This window comes from Drosophila mauritiana, chromosome 2R (genome assembly GCF_004382145.1).
Source record: "Drosophila mauritiana strain mau12 chromosome 2R, ASM438214v1, whole genome shotgun sequence".
Taxonomy (NCBI): Eukaryota; Metazoa; Arthropoda; class Insecta; order Diptera; family Drosophilidae; genus Drosophila; species Drosophila mauritiana.
This window is the reverse complement of record NC_046668.1, coordinates 10,635,179-10,651,708: the sequence shown is the minus strand read 5'-3', so window position 1 is coordinate 10,651,708 and position 16,530 is coordinate 10,635,179. Positions and strand designations below refer to the sequence as shown.

At 43.8% G+C, this 16,530-nt stretch overlaps 3 protein-coding genes across 4 annotated transcripts; 2 read left to right on the top strand and 1 right to left on the bottom strand.

Moving 5' to 3' along the window:
• Positions 1–915: 915 nt before the first annotated feature.
• On the bottom strand, positions 916–1,277 carry LOC117137554. The gene has a single exon (XM_033299054.1). The coding sequence runs from the start codon at positions 1,272–1,274 to the stop codon at positions 954–956; it is 321 nt and encodes a 106-aa protein (XP_033154945.1). The 5' UTR covers positions 1,275–1,277; the 3' UTR covers positions 916–953.
• Positions 1,278–3,989: 2,712 nt separating this feature from the next.
• On the top strand, positions 3,990–6,319 carry LOC117137977. Its single transcript, XM_033299750.1, has 4 exons — positions 3,990–4,279; positions 4,435–4,972; positions 5,084–5,769; positions 5,833–6,319. The coding sequence occupies exons 1-4, from the start codon at positions 4,060–4,062 to the stop codon at positions 6,186–6,188; spliced, it is 1,800 nt and encodes a 599-aa protein (XP_033155641.1). The 5' UTR covers positions 3,990–4,059; the 3' UTR covers positions 6,189–6,319.
• Positions 6,320–14,667: 8,348 nt separating this feature from the next.
• Positions 14,668–16,135, top strand: LOC117137428 (40S ribosomal protein S11). Of its 2 annotated transcripts, none has more exons than XM_033298858.1 (4): positions 14,668–14,757; positions 15,287–15,412; positions 15,490–15,695; positions 15,936–16,135. In XM_033298858.1, the coding sequence occupies exons 1-4, from the start codon at positions 14,746–14,748 to the stop codon at positions 16,057–16,059; spliced, it is 468 nt and encodes a 155-aa protein (XP_033154749.1). In that variant the 5' UTR covers positions 14,668–14,745; the 3' UTR covers positions 16,060–16,135. The 2 variants fall into 2 exon arrangements, with proteins under 2 accessions (XP_033154749.1, XP_033154750.1); XM_033298859.1 differs by lacking the exon at positions 15,287–15,412 and adding an exon at positions 14,982–15,104 and having other exon boundaries at positions 14,731–14,757.
• The last annotated feature ends 395 nt before the right edge of the window (positions 16,136–16,530 follow it).

Here is a 16,530-nt window from a genome sequence, read left to right as displayed (position 1 = left end):
TGCTGAGCTATAAGCTTGGCCTACTCATAGGCACCTGCCTGCCTAAAACCTCTTAGATTTTAGCCAGCTAATAGATGTGGTAACTTTCCCAGTATTTCTGGCAAGGAACCCCTCTGGTACGCCACCCATGTCCCTCTCGGTATGATGCACTGCTCTGCCGACGCTCTCCAGGAATAGCTTCCAGCTGGGGCACTAAAAGCAAATGAACTAGGGGCCTGGTGGCTCTGCATGTAATTATTCTGTCAACCGAGGTGTGTCACCAGGAAGGAGCAGGAGGAGCAGGAGGTGCAGGAGGAGCAAGAGGCGCAGGAGGAGTTGCTTTGAAGGGGGACTCTCCTAGAGGAAAGGCGGGTTGGGGTGATGACAAAAGACAGGCGGCCAACTGGCCTTGCCCTCTGACCCGGAGCCTTGTTGTTTATGGCCACCCAGTGCTGTACATGCGCCGTAATTGCATTGTTGCCGTTGTAATTACAGGCAAACATGCAGTTAATTAAAATCATTAAAATGCCTTTGCCTTTTGCCATTGAGCCACTCAGAAGTGTGTGTGTGTGGATGCCTAGAAGACAGCTGAGAGGAGCGCCCTAATTTCCGGCGAAAGGGAAAGGATGTGCCCTTCCAACTGTCACAGCGTTGAGTGCAAATTATTTTGGATTTTTTTCCAGCGTGCCTGGCACAGACTTTTGTTTGAAACCGTGAAGGCTGCCTCATGTCCTCCTCGTCTGGCACGATTCCTTGGATTGATTTTGATTAATGCTCCGGCAGTCGCAAGTCGAGCAAATCATTTTCACGCTTGCCAAAACATTTCCAAGTGACAAGCTCAAGTATATATTACACAAATATGTATGTACATATGTATGCCCATCAAAGGACGAACGCGTCAAGTGCAGACATGGCAACCGTGTGTCCCTTAAATTGTTAATTGTTTCCCTCAAACTTTATTTCCACACGCTTCATCAGTCACGAAGTGAGGCCATCTCGAATGGCACCTCGTACGAGTCGTACACCACCAGATGAACCTTCTCCAACAGCGAAAGTCCCTTCAGTTGGACATTCCTCTCGCTCTGCAAGCACAGCAGACCCAGTTCCATGCGGCATTTGGAGCAGTGCAGGTTCTGGAACCGCTCCCCATTCGTCTCCCTGATCCTGTCCTCTTTGATTAGGTTGAAGGTCCTGCTCAGGAGCAAGTCGTATGGCGTCTCATTCACTTTGGCTGACTTGTAGCTGACGATATTGCCACAATAACGACAGGCATAAGCAATTTTAAAGGCAGACATTTGAAATACGTACACATACTAGGTTCCTTGGGTGAAAGAGAATGTGAACTGTGAACTCCATATACTCTCCATTAAGGCTAAAACGTAAGGAGCTATTAATGGCGTTCTTTATGTCAGAAGTATACATTTCTTTTCATATCTAAGCCACTTTATAGATGATATAGCCAAATTAGACCACTTAGCAGTGAAAGAACATTGTGGGTCATGTATGCGAAAACAGTTCCCAAAATACATAAATTCACAAGCTGAACTGAACTATTGATGGCCACTATTTGAGCCAAGTCGACCCATCATTAAGGACGAACAATCGAAGAGCGCATTAAGCATATTTGTTGCTCGGCGGCCAAGTTGATTACAAACACAATGGCGTATTCATGGCCGGTCACGGCAGCATGTCCTGCAACCTGCATCCCCTCCGTGCTCCTTCCTTCCTAGATAATTAATGAGTTTAGGCCGAGTCCTGGGATGGGGTTGTGTGCCATCATCGTTTCATTTGTTTATGCGTCTGTTTGCAGCTGTTATTTTATTCAGGCTCTCTCGCCTTGAAGATAATTTGCGCACGTGCTTCAGATTTGGTAGGTGTGTGTGTGTGTGTGTGAGAGTGTCCTTGTTTCGCCGGAAACCGGAGTGCGGTGGTGTGGGTGCGCAGAAGGCACACGCACCTACTTTATGCTCGGATAATTGCGAGCATTTGTCTTGGGCGTAGAGCCAAATCCGAATCCAAAGCAAATTAGGGATTCGCATTTCTAACTGGCGCCTCAGCAACGGGGCCAATTAAAAATGTATGCTCCCTGAGTGCCAAAATGTGTTATGCGAATTCAATCAATAAATTTCAGCTGCTTTCATTTGATTTGATGGGCTTGCCTTTAGAATCCTTTTAATTACCGCAGCACAAATTAATGGGTTGTACAATATAAATAAACAATAAAACAAATTGATCTTCAGTGGGAAATATTGAATGCATTTAATAAAAAGGAAATTGCTTAAAGAAATGCTTAACTAAGCCATTTAATTGACACAGCTGGATAATGAGTAAAGCAAACAATTTCCGGAAATCAGATCAACCTAAATGGTTTTATTTTCGAGCGGATTTCAATTGGTGAAATGCCGATCTGAAATGCTGTATCTCAACTACTGGGTTAAATTTGCAGTCACCCGAGAGCCAAAAGATTAAGCCAACTTTTTATAAGTGGTCCAACTAGAACAACAAATTAATGAAAACTAAGTTGAACATTCCCAAGTTTCCCCAACTTTTTCCCTCGCTCTCAAAGCATCTTTCTGTTGCTTTTCGACTTGTTTTCGGTCTTGTTGGAATAGACAGCTTTGGAAGACGGCCATTTCCACCATTTTCCGACCTCCGACCGAAATTGATGAAAACGAAATTGATGTTGACTCCTGGGCGAAAGCGGATGTTGGTAGGGGGAAGGGGTGTCTACGTCGATGCGGTTTAGAGCTGCCTTTTTGGCCAAATAACGTGGACTGGCAAAGGGAATGGGGAAAGCTTTTAGCAGATACTTTACGCAAATCCCATGGGAAAACATTGGCCCACTTTCTGCCACAGCGGCCCCATCATTAAAAGTTAAAAAGGATTTTCAACGGATTTACGAATTTCAAGCTGAGCCCGAAAGACAAACAAAGCCATCAATTTACATATGCGAGCAGGTCAGAGCTAAAAATTCGGAAATTCTCAAATCCTCAGCTCCCAGACGTCGCTCCCTCGGCAAGAAATAGAAATACTAAAATTCAAGAAACACAATTTAAGATGCAGCCAGCGTTTTGGTGGGCGGCAAAATGGGTGGCGCCTTCGTTCCACCAAAAACAAAGCCGAGCCAAGACTGTCAAGTAGTCGTCGTCCCGCATCCACTTACGCCAGTCCCAGTACCAGTCCCTCGTCCACATCCTCACCATCGTCCTCGGCCATTTCCACTCGTAGTCATCGTCGTCATCGCAAGGACCTTGAGTTGTGCCTTCCATGGCTTTTGCCTTTGTTGTGCTAAACTTGTGGATTAGCTAAATGCAGGCCGGGCATGCCACGGCATGCAGGCGGCTTCATTCCGGTAAGTCAACCCGGACAACAGAACCTCCCAGCCATCCAAGCACCCAGCCACCCATCCACGTCGCCATCTCCTCCATGAGGAGACACATTTCGCCTTCTTGGGTTTTTATGAGCTGCTCATGTTGGCGTTTCGCTTTTCTCGCATTCTTACTCGGTCTTTCATTTACTTACACCTGATGTTTGGCTTATTCTTACGTGCTCCTTGGAGGAGAACCTCCATCCCCACCCACTACCGAGCACCCTTATAGTTCCTAATGACAGAAATTGTGCGTTTTCATTTTTTGGAGAAGTGGATTGCAGTAAATTAAAGCCATACGTGGATTTACTTTTGATCTAAGGCTATGTACATATCGAATAAAATCGAATCTAAAACAATGCTATGTGTAATATGTAAAGAAGAAAATTTATTTCAAAGAGAAGGAAAATAAATAAATGTTACTACCAACTATGTTTTTGAAAATCCGTTTCTTTTATGATAAATAAAATATTTTTGAGGCTCAAAATAATGTATATATGGTCACACTATATATCGATTGCCAGCAACGGTAAGGAACATCCTTACGTTGCTGGTTTACGATTTAATGAACGGTAACATCATTTTTTTGCAACTGCGAAAAATCAGCTGGTGACGAACCCGACTTTAAAATCAGTTGAGCATCAGGTAGCAGTCACTGTCCTTTCGAATCTCCTTAATATACATACAGAACTGCAGGAAAAAAAGTTGGAGCTATGCAATTTTTCTTGGCTCTGACATTGATTTTAGTCTATAGTTTGGATACCGCAAATGGAAGCTGCGAAGGATCGTTAGATTTGGAAAATGGACGATTCTTTACACGATCGAACAATTTAGTGATTTTCCAATGCAATCGCGGATTTGTTTTGCAGGGAAATTCAATACACACCTGCGATCGGGATGGTCGCCTTCGCGAGAAGAAACCATTTTGTGCCAGTGAGTGTTGACAGTTTTCGAAAATGTACACCCTTTGCAATAGAACTAGGAATATAAAACAAATTGAGTTATACATTTCCAAGAAAATTATATTAAATCATACTAATTACCAACAAAAGATGCATGTAATATTTATTATTCATTTTAATTTTAAGGAAAAGGATGCGAGAAGCCTGAGGATCCCACAAACGGATATGTTTTAGATAATCCTGTAAAGGCGGAAATCGTGTGTTTAGATGGTTTTGTTCTATACGGAAGTCGCACTGCCTTCTGCGATGGAGAAAAGTGGAGCACGCAGCTGGGAGCTTGCCGGAGGAGCAACCACACGATGGACCACTCCTGCGACTTTGAGAGCGAGGATCAGTGCGGCTGGTCTGCAGAGGAGACCATCTGGTTGCCCTGGAAGAGAATCAGTGCGGTGACGGACTTTCACCACCCCAGAACAGGACCACGATACGATCACACCTTTGGGAACGCTTCAGGTGGACACTATATGCGCATGGAGACCCAGATCGAGGCTTATGGCAGTTACCACTTCGTATCGCCGGTATATCCGAGATCCCTCTGTTTAAATGCCGCCTGCTGCTTCCGGTTTCACTACTTCATGTTCGGAGCTGGAGTGGACAGGCTGGTGGTGTCCGTGAAGCCAGCCTCGCTGCAGATCGATGACATGTGGAACAACTTTAGGTCCAAGTATGTGAACAGCTCATTTTTGTTTCCTTAAGTAAATCTTATACGAAGGAGCTACTACAAACATAAGGTATTTTAGCTGCTTTTATATACTGAAAGTTTATGTTCCTCCAGTTCCAGCAAATTTGAAATAACTGGCTCGCAGGGAACCCATTGGCTGGAGCACACAATCACCATCGACAAGATGCATGAGGACTTCCAGGTGGTGTTCACAGCCACGGATGCGAGGTCACAATTCGGGGACATTGCCATCGATGACGTCAAACTGATGACGGGCAGCGAATGTGGAGTGGGTGGGTATAGCACCACCACCACCACCGAACCAGCATCATCGGCGATGTCCAGCAGCGAGGAGCCACTGGTCTTCGACATGATGAGCTGTACGTTTCGCTGCGGATCCATTAGTCCGGTCAGCCCACTTTTTTCCGCTGAGGGTATTATCATGAGCTGCGGCTGTGATGACTCCTGTATTCTGAACAATAATTGTTGTCCCAACTATTTCGAAAAGTGTGTGAAGGAGTTGGACATAGGTTCAAATGTTTTGCTAAACTCAGCGAACACAAAGACTACTCCAAGATCAAGAAATACAACGACGGGAAAAGTATTTAGCATTTCTTTAGAAGCAACCAGAAGTTTTACAACACCAAGGACGAACACGAATTTGACAACATTTCCAAGAACTCAAATAAGTACTAAAAAGTTTCTGAACACCAATGGAACTTCAACGGAAACTTCAACAATAGCCACAAGTAACAAAAAGTTGACTCAACCTTCAATATTTAGTAGCCAGCACACTACAGGTAAGAATAAGAGTTATTATCTATAAAGTTATTACCATATAATTATATATGTGATACCTTCAGAAACCACTACAACAGAGCGTTCGAGAAAGGATTACCATGAGGACATCGCAGGTCAGATGGACATGAACACAAATATTCCGCATCCGGCTTTGATAGTCATGTACCTGCTCATCGGAGTAATTCTGGTGATAGTGGTGGCCAATCTCAAACAACTGTGTAAAATTCTGACCAAGAGCTCAAGTCGAGATAACGAGAAGGTAGTTAGTTTCAAAAAGGCTTTCGAGGGCCTGAGAAACCCGAGGAGATTGTCCCAAAATTGCACCGGCATGGATCAGCATTTGTGCAGTGCCTTCGACGAGGACTTGGATTACTTTGAGGACATGGACATGAACATACGCATGGTGACGGATTTATGAGGGGGATTCCATTCCTTACCTACCTTTCAAATCATATCAAATTAAATGGCATATATTGTGACAATAAATATTTTTAAGGAGTTGAATGTAATCTGTGACCAAATAGATAATAAATGAGGTGCATAAATACATTTAAATGTGTTTTGGGGATTGGTATACTGGTGACCCAACTCTGTGAAATTCCAAATGGGTATTATGAATATTTCAAATTCTCTTTTATTGCCTAAGCTAACCTTTTTCAAATGAATAATTTTAAACCCACTTAAGGTGACCCTAATGTAACTCACTTTTAACATGGGAGTGTATAAAGGTAACTTCTTTTTTAAAATACCTCTTGCTTGTGGGATTATTCTACTCTTACCCATCAGAAAGTATATTAAAGTGTGTTTATCGTTCAATAAATTCCTGCTAAGGAATTCAATTCATTTATTGAGCAAAGGATCCCCCTAAAAAGGCACTCCCTGTCCAATTCCCTCACCCAATTGAAGGCATTTAATTAAAATACATTTGGGCAGACCCCGCGGGATTTCCTGTCCATCTGTGTCGCCTAATGAGACCTTCGATGGGCGGCACATTCCGTTTCCATGCGATTGCACCGAATCACGCAAAGAGACGAGGTGGGCGGGACCACGCCCCCGGGGCCGAGAATCAAAGTCACTTGAATGCAATAGGCTGGAATAATTGGAGAGGGAATGCGCTGACCCCTCACCCTTGATCCAAAGCCGAAGCGAAAGCCCAAGAAGGCGCTACTCAATGGGGCGTTAATGAAATAATTAACGCATAAATACAATTTGCTGGTCAGAGTTCAAGGAAACAAGAAGCGAACAGCAAACGGCCCAAAGGGCCAACAAATTTACCGCAACTGCTACAAAGCCATCAATTTGCCAGGCCCACTATAGCCAACCCCCCCACACTTTTCCAAGGATCCGATGAGGCAGTGAAGCATGCAATTTGCTGGCTTATTTATGGGGCCCAAGATGGTCGCGCTGGCCAAAGAAGAACCACCCAAAAATCCGGCCATCCGACGGAAGCATGAGCAAAACTTTTGCAAAATAAAAGTTTTCCGCTATTTGATTTGTTGGTCATTCGGTTTTCCAGTTCAGTCGCACAAAAAATAAAATCTATTGAGCCACGGCCAAGCGAACCAGTTAAAGGCATTAGCCGGAGATCGGACCAAAAGTTACTCCCTCGCAGGATTTGCAGCGACATCCCCACTGGCTGCATCCACTGACAATAAAATTCAGCAACTGTTTGCCTTGCACATCCTGCTGCGCTTTTGTTTGTCGAGCAGCGAAAATTTACAATTTCTGGCGCAGGATGTTCGTTGCCGTTGGTCAGGATGCGCTAGAAATGGCTTCACTTCCTCCACGGCGGCTGCTTTATGGCCAACAGCTGGAATTTAAGGGCGCCTTTAAGAGGCACCTTTCTACCACTGCTCCGGCCTGCTCTGCCCGTGGATTCACGTTTGATGTGATGCCCGGCCCCGGATTGTTTTGCCAGTCAAACGAGTGGCTCTAAAAATACGCAGGCCCAGCTACCCGTTTCACTTGTCAAGTGCAGAGATACACAACCACTCCTTTAGGGGTTTTTGGGGACATTCGTGTCCTTTGTGGGGATACACAGAAAAGAACTCACCATACCTTGATTGCTACCATATAAAACTGCGAGGTTATAAGTGGAGTTTCTTAGGTTAGAAATATACCTTAAATAATATTTCATATTAACTCATTATATATTATCTCATATTATCTCATATCATATTATCTCATATATCATATTATCTCATTTATCATATATCTCATATATCATACTATCTCAATAAAAAAATCAACTTACTAACGTACTTTTCTCTCTGTGCACAAACAAACGCTTTACTCCATTGCCAGAAAGCATATACATAATAAACATTATTATGACTGGCACTGTCCGTGTCCGAGTCCGTGTCCAAGTCCCGGTCACATTGTGCTGACTCCAAGGGAGGAAGCAGATGGCTCCGGAACATGGAGGATGGAGGCCGAGCTAAGGGGCTGGCTGGGCCATCTCCGGCATAAAGTTTCACGACGTTAAGTGGATGATTATTTGCGATTACACGACGGCCAGCAAACCAGGCACACGGATACGAGCACCGATGAGAATGCGAATGCGAATGCGATGCGGGCACATCCTTGATGCGAAGGACACTCGCCGGTACACACATGGCTGGATTTGCTGGCAGTTTAATGAAGGTCCTTTGGATTTAACTGCCCCTTCGGCGCCCACAGATCGCCACTTGATTTTTGCCAGCCACCGCCTTGGGGCGATGATTATGTGTTAATGGTCATCGCACGCGTATTTTTTTATATTGATTGCCAAATTGGCTGCTAACAATTGATGTATGTTGGCAATTACAAAGCGGGCATTACTCATCCAGTTTGCGAGTCTGGGCCAAAGTTTCCTCATAAATGGGACTCGTAAATCTTTGTCGAAGCTCACAATACTTTTTCCTAGTGCTGCTGCCCTTTTTCCAACCATGATACGAGCAGGGAAGGCAGCTGACCAATCGAGGCATTCAGCAACAGCCAAAGCCATAAACATGGACCACCATTGTGAAACGCTGGCTCCGACTACTGTGGCTCTGAATGCGGCTATATCTGGGAGCGAGGATGTGGCTTTATGGATCATTGTGGACGGCGGATGCGGAGGCACAAATTGCTGCTGTCCCAGTTTCGCTAAGTACAGTCCAACTGAACGCTCGCTTCAATTGAATCAGTGGGTTTCATGGAGGCAAACAAAGATTTAACTCCATGACTGCTGTAAGTAATACAAGAAGTCAACAATGTGATATAAATCTTTAATGCGGTTTCGTTTTGCCTGGTTTTCGCCACCAAGGTCACACTATTCGCATCAGTGTAACCTTGGCGAATTAAAAAAGGTATAAATAAGTGCATGCCATTGCCCATTGTAAAGGGAAAACGGCCAAAAATACTTCTAGTTGAGGTAGACACTTGAAACTAAGCATAAAATGTTCTTATTTTTGTAGGAAAATTATATGAAAAAATAAGCCGGATCGGACCACTATATCATATAGCTGTCATATGAACGATCTGTTTGAAATTAAGTGTTAGTATGGAAAACTTTGTTTTCAATTATTTTGAAACGAAACTTGGAATACTACATAAGTATTTAGTAAACATATCCAGGGCGAGCTTAGCGAAAATTGTATGCTATTCATATAGCTTCTATAGGAACAATCAGTCGAAAATCGTGTACGGGACCAGTACGGGACGAGTACGGGACCAATACGGGACCAATACGGGACCAGTACGGGAACCACTGTGCATTGTCACCAATGAAATTTCAACTTTGCTAACCAAATATGAATGTTAGTAATATTGTACATTTCGAAACAAGCCAACGTTAAGCTTAGATCAATAAATTTCGATTATCGCCAACAATGCCTGCGATGAAAAGCAGAATGCACTTAATTTTAATTTACACCCGAATTTGAGATAAATCATGGCCATGTCATGCATAAATTTACGACGAACAATGCCGTAGAAGCGCCTGTGCCTCCTTCCCCATCCTCAATCATCGAGTGGGAAAGACGGATACAATATAAAAGAGCGTGAAACCAGACAAAGGGAATCGCTCCAATTAACGAACACAAGCCCAACATGGAACATGTACTGTGTACGCAGATTAAATCGAATAGACCTGTTTAATCAGTTTCAGGTTCGCATGCCGATTTCTATGCTTTTCCTTCGCTTCGATTTTCTGGATTGCCTGCCCGTTGCCCGCACCACTTTGCCATAAAAGTGGAAATGTAATCTTCCTCTTCCCTGGGCGTCGTTTGTCTGCCTCAGCGACGTTTCAATTTAAGAAATTAATGCGAATTTCGCCTTTTTTTACGGCCTGCCAGCGGGCGCGGCCAATAAATCCACGCCTCACATGCCCCGCGGTGCTCGGCGGACACGGAGATAGACCAGGAGCAGGGCAGATGACCTGGCTCCGGAGCAGCCCCGCCCAAATTACGCCAAGCCCCGGGTCTGGCCTCCAGGGCCACGGCAACGGATGCCAGGCACAAAGTTCTGCCAAAAAATACACGTCGAAAGAATGTTTTGCCAAGCGACAGGTCGTGTTTTTGATGCTCTATAAATTCAAATGACAAAGTGTCAAAATATAGGACCAAAGTTGCTTGAAGATGGGGTACACGTAGGTGCTTCCCCAGGTGCATTATAGCCTTTTTCTGGCAGCTTTAATTTAAACTATAGCCATACGGAAACTTTTGAAGCTTGCGAAAGTTTCCACGGAACACTTGTCGTATACGTAATATAAATAACAGAGCGCATTAAATTACACTTTTTAGGCATGTAACTAAAAACTATGAACTAAATCTGAATAAATACATATATAGAAATATTCATTTATTATACTAAGCATTTTGTATTTATTTTTTATAGGCTCGTCCCAGTGTATAACGACTATATATCAAAGTTACGATCCTAAAGACCTAATACTCATTCGCCTTTAATCAAAAATATTTTCTGCAATATTTCGTAATTCCATTCAAATGAAAATGTTATTCGCGCGAAAAATGCCCTCTGATATGTAAGCGTAGCTCCAACAGTTAGCATGGAATTCTACTTTTCATGCAGGTCCTTTTTATTGCCGCGCCCGCCATTGTTGTTGCTCTTTAATTGCGAGCGTCAGGACACAGGCGTTTTACGGCCTTTTGTGCGCCGGCCGATGGACAGAGAGGGAGCCGGTAAGCAGAGGAGCCTGAGGAGCAGAGTTCCCGGGGCGATAAGGAGGCGACAGGAGCCTAGCAACGAGCAGTGGCTATAAAACTGAAACGCAGAACGGCGATGGCGAGGGGCGTGATGCAGTGCCTCCTGCGGACGAATCAGTGGGTGGCACGTGTTCGGGGAGTACGAAAGTTTTTCAATTAGTCGGCCGGAGCGGGAAACTGAGGTGGATATTCTCCTCAAAGCTCCGAAAGCTGGACAGGCTTCATTAGAGTTGTTTGCCGGGTGATTTGGGAGCTGTCCATGTGGACGCCGCTTCCGATTAGGCAGTCAAGTAGCGTTGTACACTTGTTTCTGCTTAATTAACAAGAAATCTGTTGTTTGTTTTGCTACCCTTTTGGGGCGGATATTAGCGTTGATTCCAATAACATTATTATGCCTATTAAGTTCTTTGGATAATTGACAAAAGCGGAAATTGACTTTGCATTCTTTAGCTAATTTCCGCACAATCTGTCACTTTGCCTTTGCGTTTCAACCAATAAATGTCCAAGGGTTTTGTCGTTTTCCTGGCTCCTGACAACCCGCTGATAGCAAACATTTTCATCAACTGAGACTTGGATTTTCCAGGGACCCTCGGCTCCGGAATTTATCTGCAAATATTTGGGGAATGTTACAAATACGGAAAATTAACATAATTACAGCCTGCAACCCCTTTTTTCCAACCCGGTGGTGTGCAGGTGTAGTCAAGGCAACGCCCTGCCAAAGGCCCCAAATATCCGGCATCGTAATAATTTCTTTGCATTTGCTTTTTACGAGGAGCCAGAGAGATACATCCCATTCCATTTCCCCACGCGCAACGCATAAATTTACTTGCTTAAACAACCCAAAGGCGGGCAGGTTCACTGTAGGGGTGCTTTTTTGGGGCCATCCATGGGGTTGGAGGTTTTTAAGGGGGGTTTTTTCCAGACCCAAGCCCAGGGGCTCAACCGCAACCCAGCTGCTGCTCATCAAAATTGCATGGGCCGGGAGGTGGGCGAAACGATGGCGAAAGTAAAACCAAACAAAGCATGCCAAAAATTATCTCGGTCACTTTTCAAATACACGTTCTGAACACCAAATCCCCAACTTTCTTTTTTCGGGGGTTTTGGGGTTGGGTGGTTTTATACACAGGAAAAAATAAGTAGCATAATATGTTTAAAACGGCTGGAAGTTAAATTATTAAATATCAATTGGGATGAAAAACTTCCTGTTCATAAAGACAGAAACACAAATACATCATTAAGTCACCCAAAATTTGAACCTATTAGGCTGGGTGTCTATTTAAATTAATTGTTAAACATCGATATCGTGGGATACGTTTTTGTCGGTGCCTTAGAATTCCTGGTCAACCGCTACCACCAGGGATCCGCTTTGTTTTCTGTCGCTAGTTCAGAGTTCAGTTTCCCCGAAGCTTTTCCCATTCATGGGGTCAATGGTTCCGTCTCGCGACGCCTCAAACCCATTTCTCCACTTTTTCGATCCACTTTCAAGTAGTAAGTGTGTGTATACAGTGTTGTAGAACCCATACTGAGGCACGAAAGCCCCCAAGCCCCGCCCCCTCTTCCAAGCCGGACAAGTTGACAACACTGTTTACCTAATGTACCGTTAAGCTGCGCACTTGATGCCGTTATCTTTGCGCTCTGTGTCCCTTGCCGTCAACATGGAAATTATATTCTTAATTTGAGAGCAACATCGAAAACTTTTGGCCCAGACTTTAAAGAGCTTAGTTATATTTTTATAGTCAAGCTTTTATAGCTGGAAATTTAGTTAACTTACATTTAACCTATGCCTGTGTTTGCCATACTGATTTTTTATAGTCCAGTTAAAATTGAATTGAATAACTTTCTAACACTAATTAAACACTATTTTTACAAACTAAGCAACATTTTATTATTATGTATTTAAAGAAGATACATACAAACTGAACAAGAATGCATAGTAGTATGTACTTTTTAATATAGATGGTATTTTATTCTATTCTATTTTAGGGTCGAGATTACAGAAATTACAGAAATATAAATTTAGATTTAGATTAAATTTTTCCTCTGAAACTTAAGGCATGATAACTAAATAATTTCAACACTCTTGAAAGTAATGCAGTTGCTGTTTAATAAAAAACTTTTTTTATGATTTAAAAAATAGGTATAGGTCAAGATTTTTGCCAAATTGAATTGGTGAGCAAACCCTATCAAGTTATGCTATGCCATTTGTACCATAGAGTTTCGTCTCTGTAACAAATAAGCCAGCATCGATTTTTAACTGTTGACTGTTCGAACTTTGGCAGTTGGGAAAAGTTTTTTCATTTGCGCGGGCAAACAAGAGTAACACCACACCCGAAATGGCAATGAGCATGGAAATCATAATAATAAGCGAGCGAAACAAAAGCGAAAAAGTTATAAAGTTTCTTACTGCTGTTTATGATGTCCCGGGGCTTATTTAATCGATAATGCCGAATGATGTCCTGGGCGCATAAGGCGCAATAGTAACAGGTAAACCAACCCAACCCCAACCAGTTTCAGTTACCTGAGGAATTTCCAAAACGACGAGCAGGCGGGATAGCATGGCCTTGATGGGTGGCGACGATGGTCGGTGGCGGAGCAGCTAAGGGACTGTAAAGGGATTTCATTGCCGTCACAGAGCTCGGCAAGGTGAAATTGCCGAGCGTGGCGAGAGGCCGACTGGGAAAACCTTCGCCAGCTTCACACGCATGCCACGCCTAATGCAGCTCCTCCTTCTGCTGCCCCGCCCACAAGCCCCTTTTTTGCAGGTTAAGGTCATCAGCAGCAGCAGCAGCAACAGCAGCTGCAGCAATGCTTGCCGCAATTTTATGCTGCAGACAGCTGCATTAACAATGGCAATGAAAAGCAGGCAGAGCCTGGGCGAAAGCAGCCTCCTTCGTCCTGCATTCTTTGCCACATCCGTGACGTTTAGCCGTAAACGGATTTATAGCAGCTGCAACGGCTGCCGCGGCTGCTGATTGCGCCTTGAAAGTGGGCGGCATTTCTGGCACTCGTTTACGTTGTCATTACTTTTAATCCGACGTATTCGTGGGGCATGTGGAGAATTAGCGCGCTAGGTATTCCGCCTGTAAGTGCGGCGAGTTTGTGTGCCGCCAAATAAAAGAAAGTCCACAAAATGCAGGCACAAAGGCATTTTCCTTTTTTCTCTTGGCGTGGAGCACTATGTACTTGAGTGGTGCTTGAGAAAAACATGGCTTGGCTTTGACTGAATATTCTTAGTCAATGGCGAGAAGATGAAGGTCAATAGCGGCGACAAACTATCTGAATCAGCAGATATGCAAATTCGAGTGCGCCAAATAAAATATTCAAAAAGCCAACACCCCATTTGCACAAGGGCGCCATCTTTCGGAATATGTTTGGTATTTAGCACAGCTTCCAACCATGGCTTGAGTGTGTACTGCAAAACAGGGCTGGATAAATGCAAGTGTTAAACTATCTGTTAATGTTAAAATAAATGTAAGTTTAACAGCAGAAACTAAATATTATTCAAATTAAAATAATACAATATACTACAATAAATACAGTGCAATAAATTCACATAGTAGTATATAAATTATTAAGTAATTAACCTAAAAATTTTAGACTAAAGCCACTGTTTATTTAGAAATATATACTAATATAAGCCACTGTGCTAAAATGCTTAACATTGAACTTAACAGAGCCTGAGTTACCGCCTCCATCTGTTTGGTATTTCGGCACTGCTCTGCGACGGTCCCACTTGCGGCGCCATTCAGCAAACGGTCACTCTGAATCGTTCTTTCCTTTTTCATCAACATGGCTGATCAGGTAAGATTCCACGAGAGTGTGCTAAATAAATGAAATACGCGGGTTAAACAGCTCATACGGGCCCGCAACAAGATGCCCTCTAAAGTGTAAGTGACCAGTGAATGGATGAACCTATGGAGCAGCGGGCAAACGCCCTGGGAAGCGCAACCTGGACCAGCCTCGCCCTAACCCCACTTTAGCGCATGGTGTCGCCAATAGTGAACACGAAATGATGTATATTGCAGCAAACCGAACGCTCGTTCCGCAAGCAACACGCGGTGGTCGTAGTGCGTCGCAAGAGTCCCAACTTGAAGAAAAAGCCCCGTTTCTATCGCCAAATTGGCCTGGGCTTCCGCGCTCCGGCGGAGGTAAGAGGAAGCCGAACAAACCACGACTAATGTTGCGCCCCCTTCGTTTGTTTCCATTTCACGCCTTCCCACGCACGCCGAATGTTCCCGCCCGTGCCTGTCGCCCGCCTGTTGATCCGACACCACCACCACCGCCCACTTGAACCCCAAACACGATCCCAACCGAACGACCAACTAACCAGAACGAGCGCGCCTTCCAAAAACAATTCGGTGTCAACCTAAACCGCAAGGTCAAGCCCGGCATCACCAAGAAGAAGCTGCTGCGTCGCTCCCGCGATGTGGGACTCGGTTTCAAGACCCCCCGTGAGGTGATGCCCAGGAGATAGCCCTTGAAATGCGTAGAAGCTCCTTCACTAACAATATTTGTATACTCCCCCTGCTATAGGCCATCGATGGTACCTACATCGACAAGAAGTGCCCCTGGACCGGTGATGTGAGGATCCGTGGTCGCATTCTGACCGGCGTGGTCCGCAAGGCCAAGATGCAGCGCACCATTGTCATTCGGCGCGACTACCTGCACTTTGTGCGCAAATACAGCCGTTTCGAGAAACGTCACCGCAACATGAGCGTACACTGCTCTCCTGTATTCAGGTAAACATCAATAAAGCTCAGCTTGAAGCCATTTTTCATCTTCATGACATGGAAGGTGTAAAAACGAGACCTAATACCTCATATTCTGATGATAAAATCATGACGGTCTTCATAAAACAAATTGCTGAAAGAACTTGACTCTTTTTACTAAATGTAAAAATACTGAAACTAAGCCATGTGCTAGCTTTGTACTTACACTGTAGGATCTCCTTCTAATCCGTGCTATTTCTTTTATTGCAGAGATGTTGAGCATGGCGATATTGTCACCATTGGTGAGTGCCGTCCTCTGTCCAAGACTGTGCGCTTCAACGTCCTGAAAGTCAGCAAGGGTCAGGGAGCCAAGAAGAGCTTCAAGAAGTACTAGAGCGGACAACTACCATTCGGGCGATAATATTTGTAGCAATTATTCTTTTTGAATAAAACAAAAAAAGTAACTTTAACCATGGGTTTTCTCCAGTCTTATCTCAGTTTCCACAGCATTTCAGCAGTCGTGCAGCCAGCTATTCCATTAAAAGGTGTGTAAAAGATATTATTTTGTAAAGCAGCTGTTAACTGGCATTCTGATGATAAAATCATGACGGTCTTCATAAAACAAATTGCTGAAGAACCTTGACTCTTCTCATTAAAAATGAGAATACTGATATTTATCAAAGAAAAAGCCTCTTGAAATGAATCTAAATATTCCATACTAATGATATGATTTCTTACTTTTTACAGAACTAAAGATGACCGCAAGAACATGGACACGAATTGCATAGAATTTACACAATATTAATATGATTTTCTTAAATAAAAGTTGATTGATTACAAATTACGTTTTTGTTGAATGATTTAA

Excerpts from the sequence above, each read along its gene's own strand:
- LOC117137554 (XM_033299054.1), bottom strand. The coding sequence starts at position 1,274 with ATGTCTGCCTTTAAAATTGCTTATGCCTGTCGTTATTGTGGCAATATC.
- LOC117137977 (XM_033299750.1), top strand. The coding sequence starts at position 4,060 with ATGCAATTTTTCTTGGCTCTGACATTGATTTTAGTCTATAGTTTGGAT. Across the intron at positions 4,280-4,434 it reads GAAGAAACCATTTTGTGCCA|GAAAAGGATGCGAGAAGCCT; the intron begins GTGAGTGTTGAC and ends TTTAATTTTAAG. Across the intron at positions 5,770-5,832 it reads TAGTAGCCAGCACACTACAG|AAACCACTACAACAGAGCGT; the intron begins GTAAGAATAAGA and ends TGATACCTTCAG.
- LOC117137428 (XM_033298858.1), top strand. Across the intron at positions 15,413-15,489 it reads GTTTCAAGACCCCCCGTGAG|GCCATCGATGGTACCTACAT; the intron begins GTGATGCCCAGG and ends CCCCTGCTATAG. Across the intron at positions 15,696-15,935 it reads CACTGCTCTCCTGTATTCAG|AGATGTTGAGCATGGCGATA; the intron begins GTAAACATCAAT and ends CTTTTATTGCAG.